General features: G+C 36.3%; 2 protein-coding genes across 3 annotated transcripts in view; one reads left to right on the top strand and one right to left on the bottom strand.

Annotated features, from left to right (window-relative positions):
- LOC117155545 (uncharacterized) overlaps positions 1-16,894 on the bottom strand; it is a 103,023-nt gene that overhangs the window by 15,333 nt on the left and 70,796 nt on the right. For both annotated transcript variants that reach the window (XM_076623067.1, XM_033331623.2), the window contains exon 3: positions 413-475. In XM_076623067.1, the coding sequence (XP_076479182.1) occupies positions 413-475 (63 nt within the window). The remainder of the gene's footprint in view (positions 1-412; positions 476-16,894) is intronic.
- Positions 6,311-11,490, top strand: LOC117155548 (hepatic triacylglycerol lipase). The gene is made up of 5 exons (XM_076623197.1): positions 6,311-6,642; positions 6,999-7,147; positions 8,674-8,909; positions 8,981-9,224; positions 9,861-11,490. Exons 1-5 carry the CDS (start codon positions 6,551-6,553, stop codon positions 10,094-10,096), a joined length of 957 nt encoding a protein of 318 aa, XP_076479312.1. The 5' UTR covers positions 6,311-6,550; the 3' UTR covers positions 10,097-11,490.

Here is a 16,894-nt window from a genome sequence, read left to right as displayed (position 1 = left end):
TTAATAATTCGCAAAAAATGGAATTTTGTAGTTTGTATTATAACTAGACTGCGGATTTTTATGCATTTATGGAAGATAAGTGCAAAAGATGCATAGAATATACATAACGTGCAAAAATATATAACGTATCCAAAATATAGTACTCCTTATAATATTTAACAAATACAACAAATGTCTATCTAGTTTCCATTTTTTAAGTTATATTAATAAAAATATAAATTTGCATAAGTATCCACAGCCTAATTATTATAATGGTAAGACGATTGACATTCGATCGACATGTTTAAGTCTACGCGATTATTAACATTAAGAAAATTAGACATTTGAATGTTAGAATGGAATACTTTTAAAAAAGTATAAAGTATAATAAATAAGATGAAGATCTATCGAAGAGAATCGTTTACATGCTCACCTCGTCTTCCTGAGAGGACGCTAACTCCGGTTCGTTCTTCTCCAGCTTCGTCAATAGTTTGTCCTGAAACAAAAACATATTTGTTAGCAGAGATTTCGCTGAAAGTGACAGGTTAACAACTAACATGAATCGATTTTTTCTCTGGAACAAACATGTTGAAGGCCTGGGCGTTTTCGTAGAAGGCTGAACAATTGTGATATAGTACTTCAATAATAGTTTCCGGTGCTATTATTGCACCGCGCGTACTAGGAATCGATCGATAAGTTATGTCTTTATCAGTTCCCTTGGATTTTTCTTTTTTTACAAACCACTTTACTTGATTAGATTCCACGATTGCAAAATTTTGTCACTACCATTCCCTTCATTTGTTAATTACGCCTAAAATAAAATTAGAGAATTCACAACAAAAATAACCTTTATCAATATTGACTTTATTTATTTTCATGATATTTGCAAAACTTTAGTCCTACTTTTCTAATATTAGCTATGTATCTCCAATTATTTATACTGTTTCCTTGTGATAAATAAAACAGAAAGTATTTATCTTTTCCAGACATTGGAAATTAATTCCGGATAATAAAATTGCGAAGTTTATAAGCTGATTAGTTTAGTTTCTGAGAGACTGCAAAGAGAATTTCGTAGAAATCAAACTGTCCCCCGGAAAATTGCTAGGATGTCGATTGAAAGGCACGTTCTTCAGCGAAGTTTAAATAGAAAATTAGGCGGCCTGTGATTCGAGATGGTCCACGGCTAGTGCGTCACAGTGAAAAGTTGCTGTACCAATGTTGCACGGTGGTGGGGATATTTTGCGCATCATCCCCCTAATATCTAGAAAGCACCCTGACCCAGATACACGTACGTGCGGAACAACCGGACGGTCCTCTAGCAGGATCATCCGACATCAAATGAAAACCTCCGCGACATTCGCAATCGGGTTTTATGTCAGGCGTTTTGTAAGGATTGCCGCAACGAATCGTACGCGGCAATGTTCGTGGCGATACATCGGAAATTTCGTCCCAGTCAATTTCGAATATCTGCTTTATCGTCAGCGAAATTTCGAGCCAGTTCCAATCTTATTTATCGTTATCGTTAGCGATGTGGTCGAGTTCTGTATTTCCACGATTTCCAACCAATCGTAATCCTAATACGAAGTTTCACTTTACGATGTTTGATTTACTAGATATTAGATATTACGTTTTATTTTTGTGTATTTATGAGGTATTTTGATTTCGAATTTCAAAGCGAGTATGAATAGGGTTCGACTACGTGCGACAATTTTTAACATTTGAAAACGCTGCAGTTGGAGTACAAAGGCTATAGAGCTATTGTATGTTAATCGTTTTCGATTAACCCACAGATAAGTTTCTGGAAAATTGAACATTAATTATGTATATCGTTATTAAAATAGAGGAATTTTGAAGGAATGGAGTTGATCGATTTGGACATCGATTGATTTAAACGATTCGTATAGGAGATTATATACAACGTGTTTTCAATTTTGTTCGGTATTATAAATAGGAAATTATCGCAAGAAACTTGATCCCATTGCTGTTTATTGTTCTTTTGGGTAGTTTTGCCATTTCTGAAAGTAGTTCGTAGCGTGTAATCACAGTCGATTAAACTCCTCAAAATTCTACAACCGTTAGGATAATGGAATTACCGCGAGGAAATTGTGCAATTTCTATTCGATACAGAGCCGATCGACAGCGTATTTGCAATCGTTTCCATCGGAGTGAAGAAGTCCATCAAGCATTCGATTAGTTTGCAATTTATTGCTTCCAATTTTCTCGGTAATTGTTATAGCGCGTACACCAAATCGATCGAGCAATAGTCTATATACATATTTTCTCATACCGATGAAATCTTCACGAAAGAGTCAATTTGTCAAGCTCGTATCTAAATGATCGTAGATTCCGGTTGACAGACTGCTCCTGGAGAAAATAAACCAGTGGTGTAAGACTTTTTCCAAACAGGAGAAAGGTATTTATGTTGTGCGAATTTAGATCAACAGATTAGTGGTAATTATGAAACACTTTTCTTTAATTAAATGTGTTTTTCTCAGAACCGTATTTTTCAATGGAGCCGACAATGTAATCGGTTTTCTTTTCATTTTCAATCTTTGCGCGTATTTTCGATGGATATATTATTTAACAGATAAAACAAAATTATCGAAAAACCATCTGTCTAGAACAGAAAACACAATAGAAAAAAATAAATATCTAAAATGTTATTTTAAAAAGTGACATTTTCTGTATTTTTAATATCTTTTATTTCATTCAGGCTCGCATCAGCCACGCGTTTGGTCAGTATCCTGTCAACCAATTGAACTCTAATTTTTCCAAGGTTCATACTACTATACTACTAATAGTAGTAGTTTAAAATTTGTTTATTATGTTGGATGTTCGTCCATTACAATCTTAGAATTAGATGAACATTCGATGATAATTATACTTGTATTTATTCTCAAGACTCGTACTAAGTGAGATATAATTGACACAATTCTGATTATTTTTGCTTCAAAATGTTAATGAATATTTCTAAAACTCAAACAGATATGTGCGCAAATAATATAATCGATTCCATAAAATTTTATGGTTTCTTCGTAAAACGATTGCGAGGGAATGTAAGCAATGACACTTTAGGCTCAAATATCCCCGTAAATCTGATTGCTTTGAATTGTTCATCGGGCACTAATGGCCCAGAACAATTTTACGATAGAAATTGTCTAAAATTGGAAGAAAAACGAGGCTAGCGTCATGCTCGAGATCCTCCATTCGAGGTGCTATAGATCTCGACTCTCGATTTCTGTCAGTTTTGCTCCTGCAGCTATCGCTGACAGGAATCCGGTTCTTTCGCTGATCCTCTTGTCTTAAGCTTCTTTTGTCGATATGATACCACTCTTCCTAACCTCTTTATTGTGTCGTGTAATCATCATCAGAAGAGGTAATAATCAATGAATAATGATCGTTCGTTAAAATCCTCGCGAGTGTTCGATGATCGTTTATGTGAATCCTTTTCTATTGATCTCGATTAATTCTACGAGCTAATTAATTAATTAGTTCTATGGTTCGTTCGAATGAAATGCAGTGAATGCAGCTGAAAGTGGTAGAGTATCTGTTTTCCTTCTTTGTTCTAAAAGAGTCACTTTTCTAATGCGCGCGTATTCGGAACGAAGGAGGCGAATAACGGCGTCCATTTAAATTTTCGGCGGATTGCCTTAGCCGACCACGTTTTACATAAAAAAGAGCCTCTGAATGGTTCTTTTCACGGATAGAATACGGTGTCTGTGGAAATTTCGGTGCCTTTTGTATGTTAAAAAATGTTATTCACCCGCTGAATTTTCTAGTTGAAATTTATATTAATGTTTAAAGTTATCCATTTGCCTATTTTCGACGAAGCGTATTTTAATAATAAAATTTGGCATAAAAATGGAACTGTTACTATTTTATTCTATATAATCACCGTAGTTCTGCACAATAGTATACCGACGGGATTAAACTGATCTTTGGAAGGCGACATCCAATATTGAAGGTGGGGATTGTATCATAATTATCAAATCTTATAGAACTATTTTATCATTCGACACACTCTTTATCTTCAGATTCTTTTTATTTCCTGAATTATAAGTAGGATCTTCTAAATTGACAGAGAGAGTTCCAGTGTTAATACAAGCGTTGCTATTTGAACGATACATATATGTATGTAATAGTGCAATGTATATAGTAACAGCAAAATTGCATTACTGCTCTTTTTTAATAGGTAGTTTATAGTCGTGTGTAGTCTAAATTTTGCCGATTTTTACGAATTATGATGTATATACACAATAATATCTTTCGTAAATATCGTTGTAACTGTTTAATACCTTAATTGAATGTCTTTTAATAAGAGGGAAGTTTTTGGTAGGAAGTTTCGGAATAGGAAACTTCCTGGGAAACAATTAAGGATATTTCAAAATAGAATGATCAAACTTTGAACAATCTAAAATGTTTCGAAACAACTTAGAATGTTTAGGACAGAAAACTTCTTGGGAAACGATTTAGAGGAGTGTTTAATGCACCAACACATGTAACGTATGTACTGCTATACTTTCACTTTAAAGTTCGAAGAGTAGGTAACAAGCTACACGAGATTCAATGGGAATCCATTACCATAAATTAAACGCATTAACTAGAGCGTGCTATACACCAGCTTTCTAAGATACTATTACTAAAAACCTACTAATCGACTAATAAATTCGCCTGAGCGTCGTTATCACGTGGAATAACGATTGCACGTTACGCTGTCGTATTATCGCGATGGTCGTAGTAAATAATTTCACGTTACAACAAGATCACGGCTATCAAGCTACTGTGTCCTATTAGATTAACAGTACTAATCGATATTACGACAGCCTAGCTTCCTTGAAGCGATTCCGTCTCGCTTGACTTTTCACACCACGGTTTATCGTCACGTCGCAACAATACTTGCAGTTGATTAACTTCTTCTTAGACTTTCGAACACTTTCACCGTCGTTGAAGAAACCTTCAGTTTCCGAGTTAGATAGACTAGGTTTGCGGAAAACGATGAGCTGTCAATTTTGTAGACATAAAAGAGAATCAGTTTACTGCGATGTTGTTATGCTACAATCTGTTTAATCAGTTATGTAATACCCATCGTTTTTTATTGTCGCACCGTTGTGGAAGCCTATTTATTTCACCGTCGTAGGAAGAAGTTGCTTTTGATACAGAGAAGAATAGAATAGAATATATAAATAATTTTGCAAAGAAAAATGGTGATAGTCTGGTGCTATGTGTAGAGGACAGGCATTCTTAATAATGTGAAGAAGAATTTTAACTAGTTTATATCTATTTTGAAATGTATATCTCATAACTAACCAAAAATAGACTTCGTCTTCTTCCATGTCTAATCGCTACGATTGTTCGACCTACATTAATTTGTACATACAACGCCATTCTTATAAAACGACTTTACCGTAAACTGCGGCGTATGATCCAGCTCGAAGCTGATTTTCTCGATACGATGAAAAATCAACGCTATTTTTTCCATCAACCCAAAACCTTTTTGACTTCAAAATGGAATGAAATTGTATCTCTAGCGTAGGATAAAAAAACAACTCAAACAAGTTACGTAATGACATATCGTTGGTCTAGGACAATTCACTATGACACAAAATCCTTCGTCGTCCAGCGATCCTGGAATCAAGGTGAGCCATTTTATTGCACGTTTATTCTGCTCGCAGACAATCTATTATTCGGTAAGTCTAGGGTTGAAGTTAGAGAAACATTCATCGTCGGTGCGGTCCGTTTCGATAAAAATTTAATCGCCAGGAGGCACGATAGTGGATCACGCGATAGATCGGTCTGTAACGAGACAGAACAGAAACACTGGGTATCCTTCGTCCTCGGCCGAAATTACGGACAGTATCTCGGGACGGTAAGCGACGTGGCAAAATTTACCAGGCCATAAACGCCGTTGCTGATTTACGTTCCACTCGCGCATGGAATTCCGGTTTGCGACGCTTTGTGAATGTTCGTCGTTTATGGTTTCTACTGAAATATTAAACCACGTTGCATCTGTCACTATGTATCGTGTGCGTGACGTTTCCTTCCTTTGACTTGATGAAACAACGATAAATTTGCGAGTGGATACAAGGAATTCATGGTCAATGTGATTTGCAATGGTGAAAAGAAACGTTCGCTAAATGTATCAAGTGCGCTAATTTTTATTATATTTATTTCCAAGCCAAGGTCCAAGTTAGTAAGTTTAGTGCTTCCAGTGTTGTTTTGAGTATGCGTGCAGCTAGATATCTTCTCAATAAGTTTGGTTGAATACAAAAATTCGTGGTAGTCTCAATTAACAAGACGGCCGTAATGTGAGCTACGCTTTGAACCTCGTCGTTTCATCAAACTCGAATATAAGAAACTCAGATTTTTGTAATCTTCCAAACGATGGTCTCCGATCGGCGTGTTCTACCTTATAAATCTGTTGTTCTTACAAATCATCCTACCGTATCTCTAATGGAAATAGTGAAAGAATTTCTCTGTCGGGAGAAAGGAGCACCGAACAGGAGAGAGGAGAATTTAGATCGTGAAGTGGAATCGGTAACGCACGCGACATCACGTGCCGTTTTCAGGTTCAATGACGAAGACCGCGACGATTGGTCGAGGCCAAGCGTCGCCATGCAAAAACAACAACGAACATTCCAAGTTACGTTCGCTTTCTGCCACCAGGTGAGAATCCACTGCACGTAACGACGTTGCCAGCTGGTACCTGTTCTTATTGTTGTCCTATCGACGTGGACCAAGATATAGAGTACCTGCTTTTTACCAGGTGTGTCGGTAATTAATTAAAAAATTCTTAGGACTTGTTCAATCTTACTAACGACAATGTAGGAAAATAGAAAATTGTTTTATTAAATTATTATATATAGAGTTCATTAGGTAGACTTGCGATAAATGTCGAACTAACTATCTTTAATTATCAAATTTTCAAGTAACAATTTTACGATATAAATAGAAATATTCCACTAACGATGGTATGAAGAAGCCTCAAACTTCATCTAAATCATTATTCTCTGTTATATTAGGAGGAATCCAACTTGTGGGACGACGTTAAATATTTCAGACCCGTATTCCTTGCGGAAGAGTAATTTTAACGACAGATATCCAACAGTAATTTTCATTCACGGATACAGCGGCAGTGCGAGGGCAGGAAGTGCCACGGCAATAAGAGACGGTACTCTTCATTATTCAGTTAGTTATTCATGTGTTATAGTCACCGTCGAACCATTTTTAATTAAATCCTCCTCCTCACGGATCATTATTATGTTCCGTTTTCTCGTTTAAAATTAATCCCCTAAACTTTAAGATATCTAACAACATACGTTCGTTCCTTAATTCATATTCAGTATTTATTTTCTACTCGAATAATTTTTTACTTTGAAATTGTGTTTTACAATTCAACAAATTCACGGAAAGTTTACTTTTTGAAATTAAGTTAAATTGTATTTAAAAATTCAGGAAATTTACTGACTGCGATAAAACAATTAGCATACATTGGGTCAAATAATATTGAAATATTATACAACAAGTTTGATCATTACGTGCAAAGTTTAAAATTGAATTTTAAAATGTCGAAGCTTGGGTGATACGAATAATCCTACTTTGCTATATTGGACGTATTTAGTAATCGTCTCGTAACGACTAAATTTAGATCATTGAACATTATCGATTATCAAAGTGTTCGTTTCGCAGACACAGAATTTCTGAATGAATTTACGTGGAATATTCCGATATACATACGTATATTATCAGATTTGCCAAGACAGAGCTTGGTAGACAGAAACTGATGGAACTAGGCTGGGGACATTAGTAGCTACAAGAATCAAGTAGACAAGCCACTGTAAGACATTTTGACAGGATGATAAATCGTGAATCTCTTGAAAGTTCACCCTTTCACTATGGAAACTTCCCCGTACACGCGGGATCCATATTTCTGGCCCGACTATGACATTCACTCTGCTCCTTTTCAACGGCGAACTCTACTGTGCTGGCCACAGACAAGTTTCCAAATCGTTGGGAACTTTCCGCGACTCGTTTCCATACCAGTGGAATTGAAATGAGTAAACTTGAACTTGAACTACATCCATCAGATGACTAATATCTTTTAAGAAAAATATATGTATATTTATGCCCTCTGGCCATTGAACTAGGACCACGTGCTAAAATTTAAATTTCTCATCTATGAAACTACATCATACAGATGGTAAATTTCTTTCTTGGACTGTAACAAATTATTCAATACGTAAACGATTATCTGTATGCAGATACATACATAATAATTACTTGAGAAATTTATATAGAATTAGTTTACCAATCTATATTCTTATTTAATCGAGATTTATTATATCATCATTAACGATAATTTATAAGAAGCTATGCATTTGAAACGTTTTAATATTAACTTTAGTGTTAATAAATTAAGTCTTTAGCGTTAATATTAATCGTATGCTATCGTAGAATGAAATATTACTTGATATTGACCATTGAATCAACACGACGACACTATATCATAAATAGAAAATTGTCTTTGGCTATCCAAATTATTATTACCATAGAATTTCCTTGCATCTTTTAATTCTATAAAAAAAATTTCAAAAATATTGAGTGGCTCTAGCTCAATCGGCAAGATACAATAGGTCCCTTATTCACTTTCAAGAATACAATTTTCCTTCTGATAAAAAATTATTGGCCATCTTTCAGTTTACCTGAAACGAGGCGAGTACAATATAATCTTAGTGCACTGGACCAAATTGGCCGGTCTGCCATGGTACGTGACAGCGGTTCGAAACACGAGAATAGTCGGACCTCAGGTCGCTCGTCTGGTGAATTGGCTGGACGCTCAGGGAGCGATATCCCTAGCCAGCTTGCACGTAATTGGTTTCAGCTTGGGAGCTGAGATCGCTGGTTTCATGGGGAAAGCTCTTGCTCCGCGGAAGGTATGGAAATTTCGCTTATCCAGAGTAAGAAGAAATTTCACTTTCACCAAAGACGTTCAATCTGAATTCAGGTTGGAAGGATCACAGGATTGGACGCCGCCTATCCTCTTTACATGAACACGGGCGGAGACGGGCATCTGACAAAGACTGACGCCATGTTCGTCGACGTGATTCACACCGATGGTGGAAACTTTGGCTTCCCGAATCCTCTGGGTCATGTCGATTTTTATCCGAACGGTGGCAAACCTATTCAGCCTGGATGCAATTTGGATAGTGTTATTCGGAGAAGTGTGTCGAGACTCATCAACCAGTATAGTATGTACTGAATCTTCTGCGAATTATGAACTCATTTTTTATTAAGATTCTTCTTTATTAGGCCAAAAATCTAAAAAAAAGTCTAAAAAGATTGGCGTAAGAGATATAATGAGATCAACGATATTGGTCATAAAGTTAAGGTTTAGCTTTCAGTCCATAAAGTCTATCATGAAGGAAATTTAACCATAGTAATATCATTGTTATGTTTTTTGTAATTATCGCAAACGGTAACTTTACTTATTAAATTATATTTAATCGTGGTAAAACACAACATTTGAAGCTTTAATACTTAAAATTATTCTATAAATTTTGATAAATAACAGAAATATCCAAAAATAGGTATGTAGGGCAATTCCATAATACTTCAGCAGGGAAAAGAAATAAAAAGAAAATGGCCAGTGACTTTTTATAAAAAGGAGAATTTTATTCTTGGAAGGGAATAAATTATCTATTATATCGTGGTCTTTGAACTAGAAATTACAGATTAGCTTTTCTTTGCAAAAGAATTCTATGAATAAATATAATAAAATAATCATTAAAATAGTAATGATAGCGTTAAAGCTTTATATCACAACCTCATTATATCGCTCCCATAATTTAATTTCCCTTAATGAATCGCTATTTCTTTCTGTCTAGTCGTCTGTGGACATAACAGAGCATGGATGTTTTATGCGGAATCCGTGACAAATCCGTTTGGATTCCCTGCCAGTCAGTGTCCAAAATGGCACCCGAATATCCAGGCACAGTGCACGTGGACACCTGATGTCTTAATGGGCTTCGCGGTGGATTCTAGAGTCAGAGGGAAGTTTTATCTAAGAACCAACGCGCAAGCACCCTTCGCGAGGAACGCAACTGGATACATGAGAAAATGATATTAGTTTGGATGAACCAGACGAGCAAAAAATCCCAATTCTTTGAGTATAGTCCGAGAAAAAAGAGGAAACGAGGATTCTAACTAACTAATGGACGCTCAAAGTGTAACGACAATATTCACAAGAAACTGCACAGTTCATCCTAGTTTCATTAAGTCACAAAAAACGGCGAGGAACATCGTGGAATAATTTTTTCGTAGGAGAAGATTAAAAGTAGACAAATTTAAAAGCACTGAAACCATCGAAGTAAGAATATTCAGTAAAGATATTCTCACAGAAATGGCGAAATAATGTTGTGGAATAATTCCTTGACGAAAAATATGGAAATAAATATTGATAGATTATAATGATCCTGAAAATCGATGCTTGAAATTAGGAATAATATTATCGAGAAATGGCAAAGCATTCTCACAAAAATGGCGAGAAACTTTATAAAACAATCTCTCCGCAGGGGAAAATAAAAAATCGATAGATTGATAGACAAAGAAATTGATATAAAGGTTCCTGTTATCAATTGTGAAGAATGTCAATAAAATTGACTACCATCGAACGCGTAGTTTCCCTCCTTTACGACCACGGATACGGGACACGAGGCAAAATGGTCTGCAATTTAGCATTATTTCCGATGCGCCTTGGCTACTCACGAAATATGGAAATTCCAAGGGCGGTCTTCTTATTTTCTATTTTAGACAATCGATGAGAATTGGAACGACTCCCCGAGACGGGAGTAATTGTGTTAAACATTGCACAATTCATCAATTCGGAAACAGGAGCACAATGAGGAGCGAAGATCATGAAAAAAAACGGAATTGGATGATCTCCAATACTGTTCTGAACTTTTGCTTTATTGTAATATCACTGGGTCAGAGATGTTAAAAAATTATGCAGTCTTTGGAAGATAGTTATAAATAAGAAGAGAAATATCTATAATATTCGATGACTAACAATATCAAACAATTCTCCAATCTCTAAAGTATTTCATACATAATCGATGATTTTACTGGGTAATTAAAAAATGAAGAAATTTTAACTTAGACCTTCATTTGATAGGAATAATTTAGTCATTCTAATATGATTTTGATTAACATTCTTTGTGAATGACATTTATTATCTGTTAATGACGAAATTGTTTCTGTCGACTGAAAATATCGATGATGTAATGATATTTGCACGACAGAAGTCATTTTTAAATCGCTGGTGTTTATAGGAGTACACTTATGGGAGAGTATAAAAATGCACATAATGTACATAATGTAAAAAACACACATATGCAAAATATCCAAGATGAAGTACCTGTTACAATATTTATTAGATGAAATAAAGTACCTAAGTCTTTTTTGTACGTAACTGCATGACCAGAAATACTCCAAAATGTTTAAATATTTATAAATAAAAAGGAACGTATCAACAAATTTTTCATATTCTACGTTATAGACGAATCACTTGTCAGATGCATTTCAAAGAAATCAAAAGTTTCCTATAAAACTCGAACGTATCCTGTTGGCGTCAAAGACTTTCCAATTCGTCGAGACAACAAAAACGTTTCTAGAAACGGAAGCTACTATCCTCCTTCACCTCTTTTTGCCTTTACCAGAACACACAGAGCGTGGATACTTTCCAATGATCCAGGCATCCACGCGAGACAATGCTTTTCTCAGTTTTTCACCAGCAGCGTTTTCCACGTCGGTTTCGTGTGGAGAATGGGTGCAGTCATTTCCAAGCACGAAAGAAATCGAACCAGCTTGAATTGCATCGTGCTATCAGCCTAGTTTCTCCCTTCCTGATAATTAAAAATTAACGAGAACCTCTTACAACGCTTATTGTTAACGATTCTTCCAACCTCTCCTTTATCTCAAGGACGACTGAACTTTCCGATGAGAATTTTTGGTATCTCGAGCGCGAAAACAGAAGTTTCGAAAAGCTGCCACTCTAAAATCCAAATGTTTACCCGGGAGTGCATCGAATCAGCTAGTATCTGGTATTTTCGAACGAATTCAGAGTTCGAGTGGTCTGAAGTGCTCTCGAAAAGTCGATGGAAGCGCATAGTGGAGACTTTCGTAAGGTGGTTACGTAACGGTGGTGGTCTAAAACGATTATCCAAATACCGGTCGAAATTTGTTAACGATTTAGCTGAGCTACGAATAGGAGAAAGTGGACCAAAGAAAAAAGAATCCAAGCAAACTCGAGGAGCGTGTCTTGAGAAGTAGTCGAGGGTGCACTTAGATGAATCGTAGACGTAGCTCACAATAGAGTGCAATTCCGAGGAATCGATGGAATGATTTATGTAAAGTGGTGAACTGTGTTTGTCCGACTCCTCTTCCTCAGACTACCTCGACCGAATTATCTGCAATACAGTGAATGACACTTTTTCAAGCGAAGTATTGTTATTTTTGACGAGTGGATACCAAAGAGAAGGATCGATTTTTTAAACTCAGAAATGGGTATTATATGTATGTGTAAAATTATTCAAAAGTATTCTATATATTATCTACATATTATTTTGAGACTGAAGAAATCTAAAGTTCCATCATTTTCTGCGTGTCATCTTTGTTTTTTTTCGGCTAATTTCAAATATTTAGTCATTACTTCGTCGTAAATTATTTGAGCAGTCAATTGTCCTTTATATTACTCATTACATCGATAAACCTTCACATTTGTACATTAATTACATAAATAATACGCCTCGGTATTTAACGAGATCATTTTTAATGTTAATCATACGTTTAAAGTAACTATTCACTTGCCTTGCTTTCTAATTTTATCAATATAATATAATTTAATTGTATCAATCATTATTAATTTTGAAAAGTTTTGTGTAATACATTTAAAATATTCAAATACTCTTGTGAATCACAGTAGATAGGATATCAAAATGAATTTAGCAAATCACGTACTTAATTGTAATATATCGCATCTACGTTTATCAATAGATGATTCAAGTTTCACTCCTATTCATTAATTCTCCACTAGTTGTACACTTTGGGAAAATTCACGTAAGCGCTGCTACTATGAATCGATCAAAATGTCCGGATACTTATAAGCGTTGAGTGTACCTGCACGCGAAATCTTGCAATCTGTACTGTCGGTCAGTCAACTCGGCATGTACGTTAAAAAATTCACCACTGACAGGTCGATAACGATCGACGACCTATGGCCAGGGTTATAGATGACCCTAGTCTTGAAAGACCACCGGTTGTAAAGACCGGACACGAACGCGCCGTGCATCGTCCACGTTCGACCACATTTCTCTCTGCTGTCATGGAAATCCCACGAGTGTCGTGACCAGCTGTGTTCTCGTCACCTTCTGCGGAAAACCAAGCCGAGTTTCGCGCGAGAAACCGATTATCCCTGTTGTTATGGACGCTAATGGCTCTTTAATTAAAGTTTCGCTGACGGCGATCATTCAAAGTCCGATCGAAGACGTTCGAATTACCGGAAGAAACTCCACTTTTTTGCCGTAAGCTAGTCCGTTCTTTCACTGACGTTCCAATTAAGTGAACTTAAAAATTCTTCCACGAGATTCAACTATAAAACGGAACTTAAGCCCAAGTGTTGGAAAGTACGCTCCAAACTGTAAGTACCGGAATACTTATGGAAACTTAAGCGAACTTGAAAATTCGTTAAGAAATTATTCAAACATTTAAGAATTATTATCTCGTCCGAAACGATGTTATTTCATTTGAATCGTTCATCTTGCTCGAGCACAAAATTCTGGTCTGTTGATCGTCTCTTTATTATTTTAGGTTAACATTCGAATTCCGTGTGAAGAAAGTAGGAAATCTCAGTATTGGTGAGTGGAAGTTTTGAGTCGATGTTGGTTTTAAAGTCGAAATTCCATTTTCTGCAGCAGATTTCCAGAAGCGTGAAAAGCACAGGTTATTTATGTGGCGACTCAATAAGTGAAACGACAAGAGAATATCTAGGAGCCGGGGAAATTCTCTGTGGTTTTAAGACACGTTTCACTTCCACCTCGAATATCCCCCGGAGAGTCTAATGTTGTACTCGTTAAATCTATGCTTAGCTTTCTGACTGAGCGAATTGAAATTTATTTCGAGACTAATTTCCGAGAAGCTCAAAATACCAGCGGTCGCATATTTCTCCTTACATAGAAGTTTGTTACTAGGATCGATAAGGTGAGATTGGATTTGCTAAATGTTAAGTGAGGCACAAAATTGCTATTCAAAAATATGTTCCTTCTATGCGAAGATCTGTGATGTATGATCAATACATAATAGCTATCTAGAAAAAAATGAAACATCAAATACATGGAAATGATATAATGATAAGGACTTGGAAGAACACCGATTATCTTGATGTTATAAATAAGAAATTCATGACGTATTTCATTGTAGAGGAGAGTTTATGAATTTTTTAATAAAAATTATATATATTAAAATTCAATTCCCATATATATATATATCGAGTTCAATTTCCATCGTACATTAATATAATACAATATTAATGCCTGATATATTCTAACGAAATCGCTGACTATGTTCATCACAGCGACCAGGTTTCCCAGAATAAAACGAAGTGGAATCCAATAAGTGGAGTTTTAAATATAATATATATTGATGATAGTAATATCATTACAGGGACTCAAATTCACCCTACATGCGCTATTCTTGGCAAAATATCAATAAATCCAATAATTATGTAATTATTAAATAATAAAACATATCTGATGATAGTGGAAACATACATATGTATTGGATAATAAAATAAAAAATATTCACGATAACGAAAAACTTGCATCGATGCATCGATGAAAAGTATCCAGAAATTTCTCAGCAAATTGATTCCAATGAGACATCATAACGTTATTGGGTTTACTATCGCTGTCAGTGACAGTGTTGAAATCGATGGAATGGAATGAAGTCTAGTTGGCGCAGTCTCGGCTGCATTCAAATCACAGCGGTGTATCGAGGCTTCGATCCAGCATCGATGAAGGTGCATTGTCCCCCGCGGAAATAGAAAACGAAACACGAAATGTCTGGAACCTCTCTCCAGAGCAGAGACAGGGCGCCTATCTGAACTCGCTCGTATCGATTTCCACCTTTGTTCCTTTGTTCTTGGCGACTCAGATTATGAACACGTCAGTACGATACCAGTCGATGCGTTATTCCGCCCCCGCTGCATTACTTTCCGTCTGTACACGATTGTGTTCCTAGAACAGCTCGTGTGTCCAAGGGGTTGTCTACCCCTTCGGCCACCCTCTCTTTACTCAGCGTTTCCTGGCGTGTTGCACGCCACGTGAAATCTAATTTTTTAACGGAACTGGAAGTGAATCATGTTTCTACGATATGAGTTATGTACCTTCGGAGCTGAGAATTTTACCCTTCTAGACAGCTTTCGCATGGAAATACCAATATACTGTGTGAGGCACGTATATGTCAGAAATTTTTGATAGCTGAGTGCGGTATACTGCTTGGATGAAACATTTAAAACTCTATGCAACTGTATGAAATTGCATTCGACTTTATGGAATTCTATGGAAATACGAACAGAGTATGTGAGATATGTGCACGTTATTCTATTAATTCTATATAGCTGTATACGATATATGTATACGTCTTGGACGAATTATACAGAACTGCATAGAACTGTATGGAATTCCATAAAAAATTTGTGGAATTGAATGGACAATTCTTACAATTCTAACATAAATGGAATAGAGTGTTTCTCAGTCTTCTTATCAGAAGCCTTGACCCTCGACGGTGTCATAAATTAAACCCTTCCCTGTACCGCGTCGTGGGCTAATGGAAATCAATGGTTTTGCGAACATTTCGTCGGTTAGAATATTCACTCACTCTTAGCAGCAGAACGTTAGAAGGTATGCTGCGTGTTCTTTAGCTTCTTAAATAAATCTCACTGACTTCTACGAACTCTATGCTTTATTCCGTTGGGACTTTTTTACATGAATAACAATGGTACAATTCCACTGTGCTGGAAGATTAATGTGCGACAATGTCGAGTATGTTCTGGTGACGTCACGTGATTATTTCCGCGAAGGAAAAACTTACGCAGCCGGCAGTGACGCTCGAGGCAGTAACGCCTCATTAACGCTTTCCATAAATGACGTGATCCTTCGTCACGTGCCACCACTTGTTTCCACATCCCTTGTGTCACGCTTCATCCTCCGCTTTTTCAGTCTCCTCATCCGGTTGCTCTCATAATTTTGTATGTCATTCCGTGTGACTTCGCCCGACTCGCACACGTGAGATAAAGATTCTTTGCTTTTTTTCCATGAAATTTTTAGATCACAGATTTCTCGTCCTTAAATCGAAGAGGAAAGAAACTGAGAAATCTTGTTGCTTCGTGTATTCCTCCATGGTCCATTTAATGCTTCTTCTGAAACGAAACGGCAGCCTAACGTTCAGGAAATGTAACAAGTCTCTGGAGGTTGCTACCGGTTGGAGACCGGTCTATAAACGTTCATCTTCGCCAGAATAGGTTGTCATGCTCCGCTATCAGCGTAAAGACGCTTGTAACAGTAAACAGTTCGCTCTAAATTTGTACACGAAGAGGTACTTTACAGTGTAATAGGTAGTGTAATACAGACTGGCTGTTACTCATTGAACATAAAACAAGATAAATAACGCTACATTTAACAACGTTGTTCACCGTGAAATCTATGCAGAAACTAATGTCTGCTGTCTGTTATTTTCCACATAATTCTGAATTTCATTCCCCAGCAGCAGGAATGTCATGCTCAATATCAGTATCGATCCCTAAGGTTTCCTATCTTTCAGTTGCTTTAAAATTCACATCGTCTACATAAGAACTATATTTTTAAAA

This window comes from Bombus vancouverensis, chromosome 12 (assembly GCF_051014615.1).
Source record: "Bombus vancouverensis nearcticus chromosome 12, iyBomVanc1_principal, whole genome shotgun sequence".
Taxonomy (NCBI): domain Eukaryota; kingdom Metazoa; phylum Arthropoda; class Insecta; order Hymenoptera; family Apidae; genus Bombus; species Bombus vancouverensis.
This window is presented reverse-complemented; position numbering and strand designations above follow the sequence as displayed.